This window comes from Sphaerodactylus townsendi, linkage group LG05, assembly GCF_021028975.2.
Source record: "Sphaerodactylus townsendi isolate TG3544 linkage group LG05, MPM_Stown_v2.3, whole genome shotgun sequence".
In the NCBI taxonomy this organism is placed as follows: Eukaryota; Metazoa; Chordata; class Lepidosauria; order Squamata; family Sphaerodactylidae; genus Sphaerodactylus; species Sphaerodactylus townsendi.
Window position 1 is genome coordinate 13,624,607 of NC_059429.1, and position 21,591 is coordinate 13,646,197.

Here is a 21,591-nt window from a genome sequence, read left to right on the forward strand (position 1 = left end):
CTTTCTGTCCATAATTTAAACTCATTATAGCAAGTCCTATCGTCTACTGCCAACAGAAACAACTACTTCTCCTCGAATTGACTGCCTGTCAAATACTTAATACTTTCAAATACTCAATTTTGTTTCTAGAACAATTTTGTTTCTAGAATCAAAAGAAGGATACTTTCCTTAAACAAGGAACTTTTACCATATTTCTAAAACATGTTTTTAAAACAGCCCAACAGGGAGAATGATCCCGTTTTCTACCTTCGCTAACCAGCCACATAGGAAACAACAGGACTTTATGGTTTTTGGAACTAATGGAATTTCTAACGGAAAAGCAGACCCTCTCAGCACACACAAATAATTAGTAACCCACTCTCGGGAACTGGTGAGAACCTGCTGGATCCCACCTCTGCATAACTCTAACAACTGACCAATTCCAAAACATGTCGGCCACCAGAATCTATAATGAAATCAAATCTGCATTAATAGAACAAGAGAAACAGAGAATGATGCAAGAGAGGGGGAAAAGTTGTTCTCCTCAGTCTTTGGGCATTGACAGGTCAGATTATTGTGCCAATTTTTTGTATATCCTGAGCGATCCCAAACAACACAGAGCATACTCACTAGCTTGTTTCAATGCTTTGCGTAATGCTATGACATTTGGCAGATACAATAATATCCCCTATGAGAACAGGCTATGCCAGTGTAAAATGGTTGTTGTCGAGACTGTCCAACATGTACTTTTAGAGTGTTCTATATATGATCTTCCACGCTCCATGTATATTCATCCCTTGAGCAGCAGTGGCGTAGTGGCTAAGAGCAGGTGCACTTTGATCTGGAGGAACCGGGTTTGATTCCCCGCTCTGCCGCCTGAGTTGTGGAGGCTTCTCTGGGGAATTCAGGTTAGCCTGGGCACTCCCACACATGCCAGCTGGGTGACCTTGGGCTAGTCACAGCTTTTCGGAGCTCTCTCAGCCCCACCCACCTCACAGGGTGTTTGTTGTGAGGGGGGAAGGGCAAGGAAATTGTAAGCCCCTTTGAGTCTCCTTCAGGAGAGAAAGGGGGATATAAATCCAAACTCTTCTTCTTCTTGATAGAGCGGTTAAATATTGACATGTCATCATCTGTGACGAACTTTCTACTCAAAGTTAATTGTGATCTTATCTGTGAAAATGTTGCGAGCTTTCTGAAGCATTACCTGGATAAACGAAATTATTCTCCACAAAACAGTCATGGTTAATTTAGCTCTCTTTGTGTTCTGTATACAGGGTCTGTATGTAGATATTTAATGCATGTTTTAATGTATTTGAATGGGTTAATAGATAAAAGTTCCCTTTTTTAATATTGTAATTTATAATGCCAATAAAGGCTTCTGTCTGTCTGTTATCTGTTGTGGGGAGAGGAGTTTGTAAGCCCCTTTGAGTCTCCTAGCAGAAGTGAAAGGAGAGGGGCATAAATCCAAACTCCTCTTCTTCTTTCTTGTAATTTCAAAGAAGGAGAGCTGACAGCTAAAGGTGAAGACGGTGTAAGAAGAGCGGACCCAAGTGAAACAAGAGAGGATTCTGCCCAGACTGAGGAAGCAGAGAGAAACTTCCAAGGCAGGCAAGCACTGGACATTAGAGAGTCGACATGAGGTCAGTAAAGAAAGAGAAGGAATGGGACAACAGCAATATGCTATTCTAGCCAGACTCCCAAAGCAAAAGCCAAATAATACCTCCTTTGAAGGTGAAACAAGGCACTCCCGAAAAGCGAGCAAGCTTTTGGAGTTCTCCAGAACCCATCTACAACCAAAGAGTGGAAGGGAAGGGCAAGAGAAATTCATAAACAGTTAAATCAGAATCCTCACCACAGCAGGCCAATATGGGTATCTTGGAAGCTTACACCAAACCAGCATCCCCGGCTCCATTGAACAAGGTTCTAAAGACAGAACACACAGACGGGTTGAGACAAAGGCAGGCTAGGCGTGGGGTAGCCCTTGAGCCATTCTATATGTGACGGGACTTTTCAGGGACAGCGGTCGTTGCCAAAGCTGTTCATTTCTCCACTTTCATAAGAACATAAGAACTAGCCTGCTGGAGCAGACCAGAGTCCATCTAGTCCAGCTCTCTGCTACTCGCAGTGGCCCACCAGGTGCCTTTGGGAGCTCACGTGCAGGATGTGAAAGCAATGGCCTTCTGAGGCTGTTGCTCCCGAGCACCTGGACTGTTAAGGCCTTTGCAATCTCAGATCAAAGAGGATCAAGATTGGTAGCCATAAATCGACTTCTCCTCCATCAATCTGTCCAAGCCCCTTTTGAAAGCTATCCAGGTGAGTGGCCATCACCACCTCCTGTGGCAGCATATTCCAAACACCAATCACGCGTTGCGTGAAGAAATGTTTCCTTTTATTAGTCCTAATTCTTCCCCCCCAGCATTTTCAATGAATGCCCCCTGGTTCTAGTACTGTGAGATATGTAGGTAAGGCTTGGGGTACACAAAAACCACCCACCCCAAATGATAAATTGGGCCTGTGGTAGAACCAGAGAGTTGGAAGAGACCACAAAGGGCCATCAAGTCCAGCCCCTGCCCTGCTGGAGCACACACCATCACTCACAGCACACCTGAAGATTACACTGGAACTTAATCTTTGCTCACCTTGATGTAAGAAGATTCTGGGGAGTTCTTCCTCATCCTCGGCTTCTTCTTCATCCCTGAAAGTTGAGCTGAAATGTGACTCGCTGATAGGACTAAGTCTCAGTGCTGGATCCGAGGGAGACTCGAGGCCTGCAAGTGAAGTGATAAATTAACTGTGCTTTATATACAACTCGGACAGGACACAAAAATCCCCCTTTCTAGTCTGTATTGTGGGCAAAATTAGGTAAGTCCACATTAGGCAACTGCACACCCCTGACCAAAGCACAAAGATATTGTCACTTGGCTTATGTTTTAAATTGGGTATTCTTCAGTTTAAGAGCAGCAGTGGCGTAGGAGGTTAAGAGCTCGTGTATCTAATCTGGAGGAACCGGGTTTGATTCCCAGCTCGGCCGCCTGAGCTGTGGAGGCTTATCTGGGGAATTCAGATTAGCCTGTACACTCCCACACACGCCAGCTGGGTGACCTTGGGCTGGTCACAGCTTCCTGGAGCTCTCTCAGCTCTCTCAACCTCACAGGGTGTTTGTTGTGAGGGGGGAAGGGCAAGGAGATTGTCAGCCCCTTTGAGTCTCCTACAGGAGAGAAAGGGGGGATATAAATCCAAACTCTTCTTCTTCTTCTTAAACTGAAGAGCAATAAAGTGTTCAGTGAGAGGCTGAGCATCAACAGAAACCTTCCAGGTTTAAAAGGAAACATATTCATGATGCAGAGAAGACACCTGTTTCTTTCCAGGACCGAAGCTAGTTCCAAAGGCAGCCCTAATAAATGAAGCACCAATGATACATGTATCCTTCCCTGAAAGGCAATATATAACTATGGCCAAAGAGGTCATTTAAAAAATCACTGTCCCAAAACACACTGGATGTCCATTGCCAAACTGGAATTGGAAAAAACCCTCAGTGGTAAAGTTGTCCAATATTAACAGGGAATTCAAGAAAGAAGAAGAGTTGGATTTATTTCCCCTGTTTCTCTCCTGCAAGGAGACTCAAAGGGGCTTACAATCTCCTTTCCCTTCCCCCCCCTCACAACAAAGACCCTGTGAGGTGGGTGGGGCTGAGAGAGCTCTGAGGAACTGTGACTAGCCCAAGGTCACCCAGCTGGCGTGTGTTGGGAGTGCACAAGCTAATCTGAATTCTCCAGATAAGCCTCCACAGCTCAGGCGGCAGAGCGGGGAATCAAACCCAGTTCCTCCAGATTAGAGTACACCTGCTCTTAACCACTACACCACTGCGGCGTAGTGGTGCAATATACTTGCCCAGCACAGGGTACTTATGGTAAAGGATCATTTGGGGTTAAGAATCCTGGATGCAGGAATTTCAGACTGCCTCGTAAGAACTGATTTGCTATCACCCCAGGGCATGGTTTAAAGGTAAAACTATGAAAAGAGCTCCTTTTAAAACTCTGATGACACAGACCTGCCCATCAAAGGCACTCGACGGGGACTGGAAAGGTCTTTATGATGTTGCAGCAAGTGAGAGGCAGAACATACTGGTCAGCATAGTATAGATCAGAGGTCCCCCGCATGGTGCCCGCGACACCATTTATGGTGCCTGCCCGGTGTTTTTAGAAAGTGGGTGGAGCCACCCAGGCTTCTGATTGACTACTGGAGATTTGACTTAGCTGTGCAGGTTTGTAAAAACGTTGCTTCGGCAGCAGCTGCGCAGTCAAACTGCGGCAATCATTTTGGGGTGGCTAGCTCCACCTCCTGCCGCATTGCAGCAGCTGCATTTTGTTGCTGCACCCACTATCCCTGTCAGGACTCCAAATGTGCCTGCAGGCTCAAAAAGGTAGGGGGACCCCTGCAATGGATGATGGATGGATGGATGGATGGATGGATGGATGGATGGATGGATGGATGGATGGATGGATGGATGGATGGATGGATGGATGGATGGATGGATGGATGGATGGATGGATGGATGGATGGATGGATGGATGGATGGAGTGGGATTCAAATAATTTAACCATCGGTTCCGGTGGTGGGATTCAAATAATTTAACAATTGGTTGTTTACAAGCACCATTTTAACATATGTATTGTCGAAGGCTTTCACGACTGGAATCACTGGGGTGCTGTGTGGTTTCCGGGCTGTATGGCCGTGTTCCAGCAGCATTCTCTCCTGATGTTTCGCCTGCATCTGTGCCTGGCATCTTCAGAGGATCTGAAGATCCTCTGACGATGCCAGCCACAGATGCAGACGATCCTCTGAAGATGCCAGCCACAGATGCAGACGAAACGTCAGGTGAGAATGCTGCTAGAACACGGCCATACAGCCCGGAAACCACACAGCACCCCTGCTGAATGTCTGTCTGTAGTATGTATGCATGCATGCATAACTCAACGTCTTCTCCTCGAAGGAATCAGGTGGTTTAGGATCAGATGCTCAAATTTTGGTAATAACCGGGAAGACATAACTCTCAAAAACAAATCCTTCCAAGTGTACATGAGGATCCTGAAGCCATTACAGGTAGCTGGGGAATGGGGATGGGACAGGCACACTCAGCGGGTATACCCTTGAAAAAGGCACCTGCAACTACCAGTCGGCACCCAAGCGGGCAACAGGTCTCCCTAAGAGCTGCAAGCGATCAGCAGCAGTGGCGTTGGAGGTTAAGAGCTCGTGTATCTAATCTGGAGGAACCAGGTTTGATTCTCAGCTCTGCCGCCTGAGCTGTGGAGGCTTATCTGGGGAATTCAGATTAGCCTGTGCACTCCCACACACGCCAGTTCTTCTGAGCTCTCTCAGCCCCACCTACCTCACAGGGTGTTTGTTGTGAGGGGGGAAGGGCAAGGAGATTGTAAGCCCCTTTGAGTCTCCTGCAGGAGAGAAAGGGGGGATATAGATCCAAACTCTTCTTCTTTCCCAAAATAATTGGGGTATGAACGACAAACCTCCTCCCCCCTCTCCCAAACTCCTAGGAGTGAAGAAGCTTCTGGTGGCTCCCTGTATAGAATCTTGGAGGAGTTACCTTTGAGAGGTGGCGAAGCAGAGAAGATAGGGGAAGCCTCCATCTTGTATTGGAGAAACACAAGCCCGGAACACTGGTTTGCTGACAGTATCTCCTGCATCTGTGGCTGGCATCTTCTCTGAAGATGCCAGCCACAGATGCAGGTGAAACGTCAGGAGAAAATGCTACTGGGACACGGCCATACAACCCAGAAAACCCACAACACCCTAGCAAATCAAGAAAATGTTACCTTTCCCTTCCAAATCACAACACTGGGAGTTTTCTGGTCTGTCCGCACACAGACATGGGCCTTCCTCTTGAGTGCCATCCAAAACAGGTCCAACAGGACTGGGGCTGCTGGGCGGGTCCTTGTGATGACTCGCACATTTTCCTTCCCAGCAAAGAGAGGTTGCCATCAGGGTCTGCTCCTGAGGAGTCCCTTCTGACTCCCGGGGATGCCTCTGGCCACCCAAGTCTTTGCTGTATTTCCTGGGTGGAAACGCTTCTTTCTCAGAGAGATCTTTCACCTCTTCAGCTGATGGACATTTGACAGGCGAGCCTAACAGGTTCCTTCTGAGCCCTGCTTTATCGCTACACTTGTTGCCTGGAGTTAACTTGGCGCCGCTGCGAGAAGCCCGAGCTGGTGTGCTGGTCCTAGCAAAGCATTTAGAAGTACACGAGGGGGAGCTCCTTTCCCAGCTGGACTTGCATTCGCGGTACCTCTCATCCGCCTTGGAGAAACGTGGCGATCTTCTGCTCGCGGGAGGCCTGGACGACGATTTCAGCATGGCGACTTTTTTAGGCACTGCTGCCGTTTTTGTTTTGGGTGCTCGGTGGGGCCGGCCTTCCAGCTCTCCGTTTCCCAAAAGAACTCTTGATTTAGATGTGGGTGATTTGGCACTGGAAGATCCCTCAGTCGTTTGCCTGGAACGACGACCCGGTTTATTTTGGGTACCCATGACGTCTGGCACCGCTAATGCCTCGCAGGTCTTCCCTCTCCTCCGCCGCATGTCCTTTTGAGAGGAAGGCGGTCGACGGCTAGCCACACGTGTCACCGAAGATCGTTCTTTGGTTTCCTTCTGGGCTACAGTTTTGCTTCTTCCCATCTTTGAAGGGCTTATTTCTTTGCCTGGTGCAGCTTGACGCAAATAATCCAGAGCCTCTCGAAGAACTCGCCGATAAATTAGCTCATCCACGACATCACGGCATTTCCCACTGCGACCTTCTAAGGAATATACCAATGAGAAGGATCAGAATCCCCAGGTCTGCTTCCCAAGGCCAGGTACATACATAGAAAATGCCTTGTTTGCCCATCATTACAGTGTTCATCGTTAGAACATAAGAACATAAGAACAAGCCTGCTGGATCAGACCAGAGTCCATCTAGTCCAGCTCTCTGCTACTCACAGTGGCCCACCAGGTGCCTTTAGGAGCTCACATGCAGGATGTGAAAGCAATGGCCTTCTGCGGCTGTTGCTCCCGAGCACCTGGACTGTTAAGGCATTTGCAATCTCAGATCAAAGAGGATCAAGATTGGTAGCCAGAGATTGACTTCTCCTCCATAAATCTGTCCAAGCCCCTTTTAAAGCTATCCAGGTTAGTGGCCATCACCACCTCCTGTGGCAGCATATTCCAAACACCAATCACAAGTTGCGTGAAGAAGTGTTTCCTTTTATTAGTCCTAAATCTTCTCCCCAGCATTTTCAATGTATGCCCCCGGGTTCTAGTACTGTGAGAAAGAGAGGAAAATTTCTCTCTGTCAACATTTTCTACCCCATGCATAATTTTATCAACTTCAATCATATCCCCCCTCAGACGTCTCCTCTCCAAACTAGAGTCCCAAACGCTGCAGCCTCTCCTCATAAGGAAGATGCTCCAGTCCCTCAATCATCCTTGTTGCCCTTCTCTGCACTTTTTCTATCTCTTCAATCGTTACAACGGGCAAACAGAAGGCACAGTGAGAGGCCCTCATACTCCTCTGTGGACATGAGGCCATTTTCAGCAGAAAGGCAGAATCATAGAGTTGGAAGAGACTCCAAAAGCCATCAAGTCCAACCCCTGCAATGCAGGAACAAATAATGAGAGTACTACTGACAGATGGCCATCCGTCCTCTCTTTAAAAAACCCCAAAGAAGGAGACTCCACCACACTCTGAGGTAGGCATTCCACTGTTGAACAGCCCTTACTGTCAGGACGTTTTTCCTGATGTTTAGTTGGAATCTCTTTTCCTTCACCTCGAACCCAGTCAAGTGGTCCTAGTCTCTGGAGCAGCAGAAAACAAGCTTGCTCCCTCACCAACATGACATCCCTTCAAATACCTGAACATGGGGATCATGTGAGAATAACCCCCAACCCCCACCCCGCCTGCCAGCCATCAGCTTTGAAGCCGTCCATACCTAGCTGCACAGTGATGCGTTCAATGGTCTCCTCTGTCAACAGTTCGACATCTTCAAAAGGCACTCTGGTCCTGAAAACAAACAGGGGAAAGTTGGCAAAAACAGAGCTCTGGAGTTAGCTAGGATTCAACTGGAAGTGTTTACGTCCCACTCTTCCTTTGGTGGCTCAAGGCAAATTACAATTCACAGTTAAAACAAGAGCCCAATTAAAACAGGCACACTCTTAAGATACCATTTTTGGGAGGCAAAGTTTGCAGCACGTCTCACCAAAACATGCTCTGCGATACAAAATTAAGTATCAGCCCACAGCAACATGTCCCAGTTCGGGGTATTTTTTTTCAGCACTCACAAGTAGCTGTCGTTAAACAAAAAGGTTAGCAGCCCCTAAGATAGATCAGTCAAGTGGTCTGCAAAATGAGCATTCCTGAGGTCCAAAAGCCAGTCTGGTGTAGTGGTCACAGTGTTGGTCTAGCATCAGGGAAACACAGGTTCAAATTCCTGCTCTGTCATGGAAGTGTAATGAACAGACTGAGTCCGGGCAAAGTAACTACAAACAGTTATTTATTCACTGGCTAAGACCAATCCGAAACCAAGACGGGAGAACTCTGAAGCTTCAGAGTTCAAGCAATAGTATAAAACCAGACCAGCATCCCACCTGTCCCCAGATAACATAAACCAGTGATGGCGAACCTTTTTGAGACCGAGTGCCCAAATTGCAACCCAAACCCCACTTATTTATTGCAAAGTGCCAACCCGGCAATTTAACCTGAATGCTGAGGTTTTCGTTGAGAAAAAAACGGTTGGCTCCCTCTTCCTCTGCCCCCACCGCTCAAGCAGGGGCCAGCCTGATCTAGCCTCCAGCAAGTCCCACACGCACCAGCAAGTCCCACGCGCACCGCTCTGTGCCTCTCTAGCATCTCTGCCTCCTCTGCACGCCCCCCCTCAGGCAGCAGCCACCTGGTGCACAAGCACCAGACCCACCAGTCCTCCCTGCTCACCGCAGTGCACGCACGTCATGCTCAGTGGCCCAGGCCAGCCTAGATGTGTGTGTGGGGTGTGTGTGATTTTCCGCCCCTCCATGATGAACTCTGTGTGTGCGTGCCGACAGAAAGGGCTCCGAGTGCCACCTCTGGCACCCGTGCCATAGGTTCTCCATCACTGACATAAACAATGAATATTCATACAGAAGGAATTCAAGTAGAAGACAGCACACGGACATGAATAATATGCCTCAGCCCAAACTCCAGACATCCGGCCAACAGAAGATGTTGGCACGCATTCGGGTGGGAACCAAGGTCAGCTACACACAGCACACAGTTTCACACAGCACTTGACAGGAAGCTTGCTGGGTGACCTTGGGCTAGTCACACAGCCTAACCTACCTCACAGGGTTGTTGTGAGGATAAAATGGAGAGGAGTACAATGTTGAAAGTCACTTAAAATCCTCACTGGAGAGAAAAAGTGGGTAGTCAATGAAGTGATCTGGATGGCTCAGACTAGCCCAGAGGTCTGCAACCTGCGGCTCTCCAGATGTTCATGGACTACAAATCCCATCAGCCTCTGCAGCATGGATTACAAATCCCATCAGCCTCTGCCAATTGGCCGTGCTGGCAGGGGCTGGTGGGAATTGTAGTCCATGAACATCTGGAGAGCTGCAGATTGCAGACTCCCGGACTAGCCTGATCTTGTCAGATTTCATAAGCTAAGCAGAGTCGACCCTGCTTAGTACCTGGATGGAAGACCCCTCAGGAATACCAGGGCGTGACCCGGAGAAAGGCAACGAAAACCACCTTCAAACATCTCCTGCCTTGAAAATCCCACCAGAAATCTTGACAGCAAGAAAACAAAATGAAGAACAGTTTGGGTTTATACCCCGCCCTTCACTCCTGCAAGGAGACACAAGGTGGCTTACAAACTCTCCCCACAACAGACAGGTCGGTGGGGCTGAGAGTCCCAAAGAACTGTGACTAGCCCCAGGTCACCCAGCAGGAATGTAGGAGGGCGGAAACACACCTGGTTCTCCAGGTTAGAGTCCCCCTGCTCTTAAGCTAATATGCTTTTGTTTATTCCAAAATCTGGAGGGAGGGAAGAGAATCACCCTCTTTCCTTGAATGGTGCCTCTGATTCTCTACTCTGCCCCTCCCTCTTCTCTGGCTCTTAAATTATGCAGGTTCAGGGGCTCAGCATATGGTTTGCTGGGCAAAAGTCCCCCTGTTCAGTCTCTCAAGAGAGCCACTGCCGGTCAAAATAAACAGTACTGAGAGAGATGAAGCCATATTCAGAATTGTGTTCCAACTAACGCCCCCCCACCCCACCCCCGCAAGTCATGTTTCACCTGTTACACCTACCATAACACCATGTTGTAAGGGTAACACAGAGGTGGAAGAACCACATACCCTGCTCTGAGATCCTTGGAGGAAGAGAGGAGAAAGGCAGAAAAAGACAGGTGCCCAACCGCGATACTTAACTGCTCATTCAGATGGAGGAGTTCAACCCAGAGGTGGGTCGCCGCTGCTTTATGAGCCTGCTGTTTTGTGGTAGCACAGTCCTTAGTCAAAACCTGAAAGGACAACGGGAAAAATGGTAACATGCTTTATTTTAAAAACAGGCCCTGAGCCCGTAAGGGGAACGGCTACCTATAAACTGAATACAATAAATAAACATTTGCTTCATTTTGATGCCATCAAATCATGACTGGCTTATGGCGACCTCTGGTGGTGTTTTCAAGGCGAGAGCCACTTAGAGGTGGTTTGGCATTGGCCTGTCTCAGCATGATGACTCTGGCATTCCTTGGAGATCTCTCATCCGCAGGGGCGACCCTGCTTAGCTTTAAAAAATCTGACAACAGGCTGGCCCAGTGATGGCGAACCTTTTTGAGACCGAGTGCCCAAAATGCAACCCAAAACCCCACTTATTTATCGCAAAGCGCCAACATGGCAATTGAACCCGAATACTGAAGTTTTAGTTTTTAAAAAAGGGAGTAAACTTGGTGGTAGTCGGTGGCTTTGCTTTGAAGCAACCGTGCAACTCTTCCAATGGGTGAATCCTAACCCTAGGAGGGTTTACTCAGAAGCAAGCCCCATTGCCAGCAACTGAGCTTACTCCCAGGTAAAGGATTGCGCTTTCGTTCTTTGCATGAAAATCAGTGGGGTTTAACAGCGCTGAACAGGGTTACTCACACTGCTTCCCCAAAACTCGGTCTTAGGTTTAATGCTAATAATCGAGCCCAGTAGCCCAGGCCAGCCTAGATGTGTGAGGGGAGGTGGGGGGGAATCTGTTTGTGTGTGCCCACAGAGAAGGCTCTGAGTGCCACCTCTGGCACCCATGCCATAGGTTCGCCACCACTGGGCTAGCCTGAGCCATCCAGATCACCTTAACTGACCAATGTGGATTCTAAGTGGCTTACAACATTCTACCCTTCTCCATTTTAACCTCACAACAACCTTGAGAGGCAGGTTAAGACAAGAGTTTGGGTGACTGGCCCGCAGTCACCCAGCAAGTTTCCATGGCCGAGTGGGGCAGTGGGGCACCACCACAAAGCGAGGCCCGGGGCAAGCCTTGGGAGCCAAGCCCAGCCCCTGCTGAACTCCCCCGCTGCCGCAGCCACAAAAACAAACCTTTTCCTTTTTGCGAGCGGCATGGCCCACAATGCACTGGAGGCAGAGCCTTATTCATACTGACCCAGCTGGGTCTGGAGAGGGTAAGGTATGCTAAAACAAGTCCTCCCCGCAGCTAGCTGTAGCCAGGTGCCTTTGCAAGTGGGGGTCAGCCCCGATCCTTGGAAAAGGGGAGCTGAGCTTTGTGACCCCCCCTCTTCTCCCCAGAGAGGGAAGCTGCAGCTGGAACTGCCACAGCCATGAAGCACAGGGAAAGATCCTGCCGCTCAGGGGTCAAGTTTGCAAAGCAGACTGGAGCTTTACAGGCGGGGCGGCGGGGGAATTTGGCAGGGGGGAGGGGGGCCAATATTATACACAGTCACCAATTGCTGCCACCAATATTATGGCCACTAACCTGGATAGCTTTAAAAGGGGCTTGGACAGATTTATGGAGGAGAAGTCGATTTATGGCTACCAATATTGATCCTCTTAGATCTGAGATTGCAAAGGCCTTAACAGTCCAGGTGATTGGGAGCAACAGCCGCAGAAGGCCATTGCGTTCACATCCTACATGTGAGCTCCCAAAGGCACCTGGTGGGCCACTGCGAGTAGCAGAGAGCTGGACTAGATGGACTTTGGTCTGATCCAGCTGGCTTGTTCTTATGTTCTTATTATACACAGTCACCAGCCTCTGAGATCTCCTCAGAATTGCTCCCATAAGTTCAAAAAACTCTTTGCAGCCATGGAGCTTTTTACAAGAAAGTGAGTTCTTCACCATTGAGTTTTTTCTGCTGCCCAACACAAACACAGTACAGCCCTCGTAAGAGCCAGCGTGGTTTAGTGGGTTAAGAGAGCGGGGGATGCTAATCTGGAGAACAGGGTTTGATTCCCATCTCCACCGCAGGAGCGGTGGACTCTTATCTGGTGAACTGGATTTGTTTCCCCGCTTCTACACGAGAAGCCTGCTGGGTGACTTTGGGCTAGTCACAGTTCTCTCAGAACTCTCTTCACCTCACGAGGAGTCTGTTGTGGGAGGAGGAAGGGAAACCGCTTTGAGGCTCTTTACAGGAGAGACAGGCGGAGTATACTTCTTCTGGTAACACACAATGAAAAGAGGCCTGTGTTGTTGTAGTGGTTAAGGTGTTGGACTAGGTGGGAAATAGGAAACCAAAGTTTGAAACCCAGTCTGCCATGGAAGTTTGTAGGGTGACCATAGGCCAGTCTGTCTTGTACAGCTTCAACCTTGACAAATATCTGCATGGGAGAAAACTTCTGAACTTCTCTTGCCTTGAAAACCCTACTGGGTTACCACAAGTGACTTGATGGGGGGGAAAATCACCTCATACGCACACTAAAGATACAGATCTTTTTTTTACTTTGGCAAAAGTACAGGGGGACAGGAAGGAACAAAGAGACCTTTCATCATATCCGTAGTAGTTATTGTACAGTATTAAAAAAATGAACTCAAGCGAAGTTGATTTTTCTTTTGCTCACTAAAAATCTGTTTTCTCCCGTAGTTTAAAAAAGCATCCAGAAAAACAAAGAGTCCTTAGGAAAGCGCACAACAAAAATAATCAAAGCCAATAGAAAAATTACCAGATCAAACCAAACAAACATCAACTCAGCGAGCCAGGACTGCCTCCCACTGTTCCGTAATTTGTTTTCTAAACACACCGCTGTTCTGCAATTTCATCTCCATTTGAGCAGAGGGCTTTGAACCTTGCTATAAATCTCCCTCACGCACACTGATCCCTCCTTCCTATATTTTAAAAAGAAAACCCCCTGCGATCTGCCCCAGGATGTGACTGGCTGTCAAACTAATCACCTTTGCTGGCCACAAACGCTCCTTTCTCTTGCACAGGACATATTCTGCGTCATTCATAGCTGCTTTGGGGGGTTGGGGGGCGGGGGGAAATAAAAGCACGCGGAAGTTAAGGGAAGTGCCTCCAAGCTTCAGATATCCTGAAAGACAAACAGGAAAGCGTTTTGTAAACAGGAAGCGTTCCTGTTCCCATCCATCAAGGGGGTCAGGGTGGTTTACACAGGGTGGTTTACCATTTTATCCTCACAATGACTGGTCAAGTGAACTGAAGTCCACCTGCTTTATCAGGAGCTGTGTTCAAGCTCAGCTCTTCCTGGTTCAAGCCAAACACACACTGGTTGGACCACATGGAAATACAGACCCTACAGTAGAATCAGCTTCAGGCCTCTGTGGCTTCTACTTGGTCCACTCCAACAAAGGATATTATGGCGATCCTAGCAGATCAGACTAATGGTCTAGTCCAGGACCTCTTCCCATAGCAGCCAACCAGATACCCCTAGAAGGCCACAAAGAGGCACAGAGGCCAAATGGCCCCCTATGTTTGTGCCCAAACCTCAAGTCATTGGTGTTCACAGACAGCCTTCCTCTGGGCAAGGCTTTGTTTAGTTGGCGTGACTAGCAGCCATCAAGGGGCCTTCTCCTGCACCATCTATAACGGGATCAAAAGAAATGCTACCACCTTCAAACAGGGGGCACCCTTAAATCTTACCTACCCTACCCTCATCAACATGAAGATCCAGCCTCCTGCCCTCCACTACTGTATAAGGCAGTGTTTCCCAACCTTTTCGAGGTCAGGGTTCCCTTGACCTCACTCTTCGTATCTCACGGTACCCCTGCCGCCACCCTCCACCTTCCCCTCCCATTGCCCCTGCTTGCCACACCCCCCACCTTCCCCTCCCAGGGTGAAGGGTAGCACTGGGGGGGGGGGTGGCTGCTGACCTTGTGGCAGGCCCTGCCCCATGGGCCAGCTCCATGTCCTTGCTGGCGCCAGTGGGAGACACCACAAAAATGAGGGGGGGGGGGGCGCGGCGGTAGTATTGCTGCGGTACCCCTGGGACATGCTCACGGCACCCCAGGGTACCAGGGAACCCTGGTTGAGAATGGCTGGTATAAGGGGGCAGTAAATGGACAATTTGCACAAGGTGTGGAAAGAAAGGTCCAACTCTTCCATCCAGGGAACTAAATTATCTCTTGCAAAAAACAAGAGGGTTCAGTCTCCTAATCTGGTGAAGATTATATCACTGAAGGGGTTGGCTCATCTTTGCTCCCCCCTCCCCCCATGTCTCAAATGTAGCAGGAGTTTCATTTGTTACATTATTTTTCCCCTTCAGGGGATGAGGATCCTTCTCCCATCAACACGTGCCAGCTGGGTGACCTTGGGCTAGTCACAGCTCTTAGGAGCTCTCTCAGCCCCACCTACCTCACAGGGTGTTTGTTGTGGGAGGGGGGGGGGCGGTAGGGAAAGGAGACTGTCAGCCCCTTTGAGTCTCCTAACAGGAAAGGGGGAATATAGATCCAACTCTTCTTCTTCTCTTTCTAAAGAAAGCACAGTGGGGGCTGACTTTTTTGTATTGCAGGGAAAGGAAAGGTGGCTTTACTTCCCTGTTCTCAGAGAGGTGGAGAAAGTTTGGCCTTCCTGGGAGAGGGGATGTGGGGGAACTAGGACCTTTCCAGGAAGATCCTATATCAGTGGTGGCGAACCTATGGCACTCCAGATGTTATGGACTACAATTCCCATCAGCCCCTGCCAGCATAGCCCCCCCCCCGCCCCCCAGCCACCCCAAATGTTTGGAAAAGGAAAAGAATGCCCAGCCCAACCACACACAGTTGCTCCATGTGGGGGGCAGAAGCCACAGCCTCCAGCCAGGGTTGCCAACTCTGGGTTGCAAAATTCCTGGAGATTTGGGGGTGGAGCCTAAGGAAGGCGGGGTTTGGGGAGGGGCAGGGCTTCAGCGGGGTATAATGCCATAGAGACCACCCTCCATAGCATCCATTTCCCCCAACTGTAGTCTGGTGATCAGCTGTAATTTCAGGCGGCCTCCAGGCCCCACCTGGAAGCTGGCAACTCTAGACAGTGGTGAAGGGCTGTTAGTTTCCTTTGAGGAGGGGGAAACCCCAACCGTAGTTCCCTCCCGCCAAACTCAGGGGGAAAAGATCCCAAAGCAACACATAAAAACCCCTGGACAGGGAGTAGTCCACGCTCCTTTCTTCCGCCCTCCATTACATTTGAGCCTAACGCTATTTTTTAAAAATATGTCCTCGTGCAAATTACTTTCCCAAAACGTCTAAAAAAATAAACCCCGGTCCCCCCATCACTTATTACCTCAGCGCCAAAATTACGGACGACGGGAATCGAACCCTCCATCCAAGGGGAGGAGGCCGTCAGCCCACCTCGCTATTTTTGTCGCCGTTAAATGATGACGACATGGCCCTGCCCCCTGTTTCTGGTTTCCCCTCTCCTTTTAGCCTTGTTTCTTCGCTTCCTTTTCGAAGACTCTCCCTACTGGTGGCAGAAGGCGCCAATCATGGCAGTGATTCCTTCGGCCCGCCCCGTTGGAACGCGGGGAGGGGAGGGGGACGCTGTCGTATTATTCTGAATTTTTCAAAAAACGCCTCCTTTCCTCCAGGAGGACTCTAACGGATTAGAGGAGAAGCCAATCCAATTGCAGAGTTTTGTCTTTTCCCGCCCTAAAGTCGTTTAAGAGTAGCCAATCATATTTCAGAGTTTAGTTCTTCCTTCGCCAGCCGAGGCTTTTTAACGGTCTCTAGGGGGCGGGAGAGAGCCGAGCCAATCAGAAATTCGTGCCTCGCTTCCCTCTTCTCTGATTGGGTATCAGTTTGCTTAGCTTTTATCCTATAGCCCTGTTTTTCCTACATTTACTTTTGTTTTAATTTATGAGTGGAGCTGTTTCTCCCCAGGTGCGGTTCCCAATTTCCAGGCGGGAGATTCTCTAACACGTGTGGACAAACAAATCAGCTTTGCGGCTTTGTATTTAAACTCAAAAGTGGCCCATGGCTTCCAGGCCAAACAATTGTGACTGTGCCACTAGAAATGTTTCTAAACACAGTCTTGCTTACACCTTCACAGTATGATATTTATTTGGCCTTTCTTTTCAGCCTCCTTAATTTTCTCAGTCAAATTGTCGACCTTTGTTTCTACGCGTCTCATTGTAGCGCCAAATTCATCTCAGGATACTGTCCCTTTTGGTTTTCAGTTTCTCATTCCCGCTTGGTGACTTCTTCCCAAGGACGTTGGGGGTGGGGGTTTCCCTGGGTTTAACCCACCACCCCATTACACACACGTCCAATGCCCCCCCCATCCCCTTTTGTGGTTTTTTTGTATTTTAAAGGATTTTTTCAGTTTTTGGCCTGTAGGGGGCAGAGTTTTTAGGCTAGCAGCACCAGATTTTCGGGGGGGGGGGGAATCAGGAGACTCTCCTGATGATACCACCCAAGTTTGGTGAGGTTTGGTTCAGGGGATCCAAAGTTATGGACTCCCAAAAGGGGTGCCCCATCCCCCATTGTTTCCAATGGGAGCTAATAGGAGATGGGGGCTACACCTTTGAGGGTCCATAACTTTGGACCACAGGTGGGATCTAGCTGGTTCTCACAGGTTCCCGAGAGTGGGTTACTAATTATTTGTGTGTGCCGAGAGGGGGTTACTAATTGGGTCCGCTCAGAGGCAGTGGCATATTTGTCTAGGGACAAGGGGTACCCCATGTCCCCGGGCGCATCCATTGCAGTCACGTAGGGGGGCACCAAAATGTCCCCCCACACAGACTGATTTTGCAAGCCCCAGCAAGCCCAGCATTGAGGAAGCCGACTGCTGCAAGAATTAAGGAAGCCTGACATAGCCCTGCCCACTCTCTACAGTGGCCCTGAGTGTCCAGAGGGCTAGGGAGAAATACCACCGTGCTCCCAGGATGAGGACTGGGGAGCTCCGCCTCCCCTCCCTCTCACCCAGAGTGCAGTGCCTTATTCTCCATTCAGTCCTTGCCATTGCTCTCAGTCTCAAGCCTTCTCCCCAGCGGACGGGCGCTGGCCAGCACAGGAGAAGTCCATAGGCCGGCTAGGGAGGCAATCTCTGCCCCACCAGCAAGGTGTTTGTTGTGGGGAGAGGAAAGGGGGGGGCGTTTGTTAGCTGTTTGGAGACTCCTTAAAGCGAACTGCACCTGGGATGCACGTGCCCTGCATCCTTGCCACAGCCCTGCCCAGGAATGCTCCGCCTCCGTCATGCCTCGCCCAGCCCCATTGGGGCTACGCCACTGTTTGAATCCCACCACCATGGGAACCCGTTACTAAAATTTTTGGATCCCACCACTGATAAAAATGATTGGCCAGGAAAGGATCAACAACCAGCTATAAACAAAACGGGGGGTGGGGGGGATTGAGCAGGCAAACATGGGCTTCCCTAATTGCCTTGTGTTCTATAAAAAAAAATCCCAAGGCATTATCACAAATGAGGACAAATACTGGATTTGGGTCTCTGTCTCTTCCACCCGCAACGGCAGAGAGACTCTCTGCAGGAAGGGCAGAGAAGTCCATGAACCTTTCCTTGGAGGACTTTCCTACCTGCCATGATGAGCTCAAATGAACAGTATGGAAAGTCCTAACCAGACCAAATGGCCAGTGAGGATGACCCAACAGAGGTGTTGTGGTGCAAGATTGTTTACTGCCATTGCTATGGAAACACCCAACTTTAGTAGCCCTGGGCTAGCCTGATCTCCTCTGAGTAGTTCTGGAGACCAAGCCTGGGGCCAGTCCAAAAAAGAATACTTGGATGGACAATGTCAAGTGTACTAAAGTTGTAAAGTTGGGAGGGGGTGCAAGCCTCCCAAGCCAGCTGACAGTTTCTTGCGCCACCCTAGATAGGCTGGAGGAGGGGTTAGGCCCTCTTCCTGGGGTGTGGATGGTCTTGAAAGTCCCTGTCTGTAAGATGCGCTTCATCTATAAAGAGGGAAAAGAAAATGGATGGGTGGGACATTGAGGTGGTGAACTCTCTCTGGGGGAAGGAACCTAGAAAGCAACACTCAGCTGACAAATAAAGACCGCCTGAATCCCTTGCAGCTGGGAGGGCTCTCACCCTTGACCTCCATACTTCACACAACAGCAGATTTGGCTAATGTGCCCCCCCCCCCCCCCCTGTGGAAGGAGGGCTTGAGGCTGGAGTCTTTGCTGCTAATATCCATTTGAGGACTTTCCTACCCTCTCTAAGGATGAGCTCTCTCCAAATGAACAGTAAGACCAGTCCTAACCAGACCAACTGGCCAGTGAGGATGACCCAACAGAAGTATTGTGATGCAAGATTGTTTACTGTCATCACTATGGTAACACCTAGACTTGGATAGCCTCAGGCTAGCCTGATTACCCCCCCTCCCCCCAACCTGGCTAGTACATGGATAAAAGGCCTTCAAGGAATACCAGTGTCGTGCTGGAGAGGCAGGCGATGGCAAACCACCTCCAAATGTCTCTTACCTTGAAAACTCTACCAGGGTTGGCATAAGTCTCTTGACAGCAAAAGAAACAGATTTTAAAAGCTAGTGAAGAAAACATAACTATGCCATTTGCCACAAGCATGTGGAATTTTTTGCACTAAACTAGAAGAGCGAAGTCAGGTAGATCTAATGCTCCAGGGCAGGGATAGGGAACCTGCGGCTCTCCAGATGTTCAGGAACTACAGTTCCCATCAGCCTCTGTCAGCATGGCCAGTGTGGCCATGCTGGCAGAAACTGGATGGGGGTGTAGTTCCTGGTATCTGAGGAAACACCAGGTTCCCATCCCTAACTCTAGGAGAGCACATAGTGGTATGACAAACTAATTTTACACAGAAGACCAGGAGCCACTGGGAAATACCAGCCAATACAACAAGGTCCCACCAGAGTGGGGAGGAAGCATCTAGAGATAGCACCAACTACAAAAGGAGGCTACAGATTCCAAAGGGGCACCCTAAAGGAAAAAATGCAACGCTTAGACCACTGGAAGGGATGCACATTAGGCTCTGTCTCCAGGAAGAAGAAAACTAATCTGGACACCCCGAGAGGGTGACATAGACACCTAAAATTAGAATTTACTCTTATGGGTGTCACCAAGTATATAAAATACCAAAATTTACAGCTGTGGAGCCAAAGCTAACTTTTTTTTTTGGAAACAAGGGCTAGCTCAAGAGGAGGGCCAAGGAGAGAAACTCCATCCAGTATAAAAGGGTTGGCCTGGAAGCAGAGGGGAAAACAACAGAGCAGGCAAACATGGGCCTCTTTAGTAAGCTTTGCATTCTGTAGGAAAGCCAAGGCATAATCCCATACAAGGAGGGAATACTAGATTTTCTGTCTCACAGGCACCACTAGCAGCAGAGGGACTGTCTGCAGGAAGGGCAGAGAGGAGATCGCATGAACACCTTTCCTTGGAGGGACTTTCCTCTACCTACCATGATGAGCTCAAATGAACAGTATGGAAAGTCCTAAATCCAGACCAAATGGCCAGTGAGGATGACCCAACAGAGGGTAAGTTGTGATGCAAGATTGTTTACTGCCATGCAGCTATGGAAAACACCCAGACTTCAGTAGTCCCAGGCTACAGCCCTGATCTCCTCCCTGATGTCTGGAGCCAAGCAGGTAGCCAGTCCTGGCTAGTACTTTCTGGATGGACAATGTCAAGTGTGCTAAAGTTGTAAAGGATTCGCGAGGGGCAATGGGTGCAAGCCTCCCAAGTGGCCAGCTGACAGTTTTTTGCCCACCCTAGATAGGTCCTGGAGGAGGGTTAGGGGTTAGGCCCTCTTCCTGGGAGTGGTCTTTGGAAAGTCCCTGTCTGTAAGATGCACTTCATCTATAAAGGGAAAAGAAAATGGATGGGTGGGACATTGAGATGGTGAACCTTCAAAGGACCCTAAGCAACACTCAGCTGACAAATAAAGACCAAGCTGCTTGAATCCCTTTGCAGCTGGGAGTGTGGCTCTCACCCTTGACCTCCACACTTTCCCCGCCACAACAGCAGGTTTGGCCCAATGTGGTTCCCCCCCCCCCCCCATGTGATGGCAGGAGGGCCTGAGGCTGGAGTCTTGCTGCTAATATCCATTTGAGGACTTTCCTGCTTGCCATGATGAGCTCAAATGAACAGTAAGACCAGTCCTAACCAGACCAACTGGCCAGTGAGGGCGACCCTAACAGAAGTATTGTGATGCAAGATTGTTTACTGTCATCACTATGGTAACACCCAGATTCTTGGATAAGGCCTCACAGGCTAGCCTTGATTACCCACTCACCCAACCTGGCTAGTAAAGGCGATAGCAAAAGTGCCTTCAAGGAATACCAGTGTCAAGACTGGAGAGAGGTAGGCGATGGCAAAACCACCTCCAAAATGTCTCTTACCTTGAAAACTCTACCAGGGTTGGCATAAGTCAAATGTGATTTGACAGCAAAAGAAACATTTTTAAAACTATGAAGAAAACATAATTCATGCCATTTGCCACAAGCATGTGGGAATTTTTTTGCACTAAACTAGAAGAGCCAAGTCAGATCTATCAAGCCTAGGGTAGAAGGTGTTCAGATACCAGGACCCATGATTCTATCACTTCTACCAGCATGGCCAATTGGCCATGCTGACAGAGGCTGATGGGAATTGTAGTTCCTGAACATCTGGGGAGCCGCAGGTTCCCTATCCCTGCTCTAGGGGCACATAGTGGTATGACAAACTAATTTACAGAAGACCAGGAGCCACTGGGAAATACCAGCCCACAACAAGGTCCCACCGTAGAGGGGAGGAAGCATCTGAGATAGCACCAGCTTCTAAAAGGAGGCTAAGATTCCAAAGGGGCACCCTAAGAAAAATGCGGCGCTTAGACCACTGGAAGGATGCACATTCGCTCTGTCTCAGGAAGAAAGAAAAACTAATCTGGACACCCCCGAAGGGTGACATGGACACCTAAAATGAAATTTTCTTATGGTGTCACCAAGACGCATGTAAAATACCAAAATTTACAACTGTGGAAGCCAAAAAAGCTAACACTTTTGGGAAACAAGGGCTCGCTCAAGAAGGCCAAGGAAAACTCCATCCAGTATAAAAAGGGTTGGCCTGGAAGCAGAGGAAAACAACAGAGCAGGCAAACATGGGCCTCTTTAATCGCTTTGCATTCTGTAAGAAAGCCAAGGCATAATCCCATACAAGGAGGAATACTGGATTTCTGTCTCTGGCTTCCACCCCCAACGGCAGAGGGACTGTCTGC

The 21,591-nt window shown here is 49.1% G+C and overlaps 1 protein-coding gene across 1 annotated transcript in view; it reads right to left on the reverse strand.

Annotated features, from left to right (window-relative positions):
* Positions 1-15,947, reverse strand: part of PWWP3A (PWWP domain containing 3A, DNA repair factor) — a 31,967-nt gene extending 16,020 nt beyond the window's left edge. The window contains exons 1-7 of the mRNA XM_048498815.1: positions 15,697-15,947; positions 13,377-13,513; positions 10,304-10,515; positions 7,956-8,026; positions 5,811-6,785; positions 2,619-2,747; positions 1,832-1,902 (exon numbers count right to left, since the gene is read on the reverse strand). Of these exons, the coding sequence (XP_048354772.1) occupies positions 1,832-1,902; positions 2,619-2,747; positions 5,811-6,785; positions 7,956-8,026; positions 10,304-10,515; positions 13,377-13,433 (1,515 nt within the window). The 5' untranslated portion in view covers positions 13,434-13,513; positions 15,697-15,947. The remainder of the gene's footprint in view (positions 1-1,831; positions 1,903-2,618; positions 2,748-5,810; positions 6,786-7,955; positions 8,027-10,303; positions 10,516-13,376; positions 13,514-15,696) is intronic.
* Positions 15,948-21,591: the final 5,644 nt, after the last annotated feature.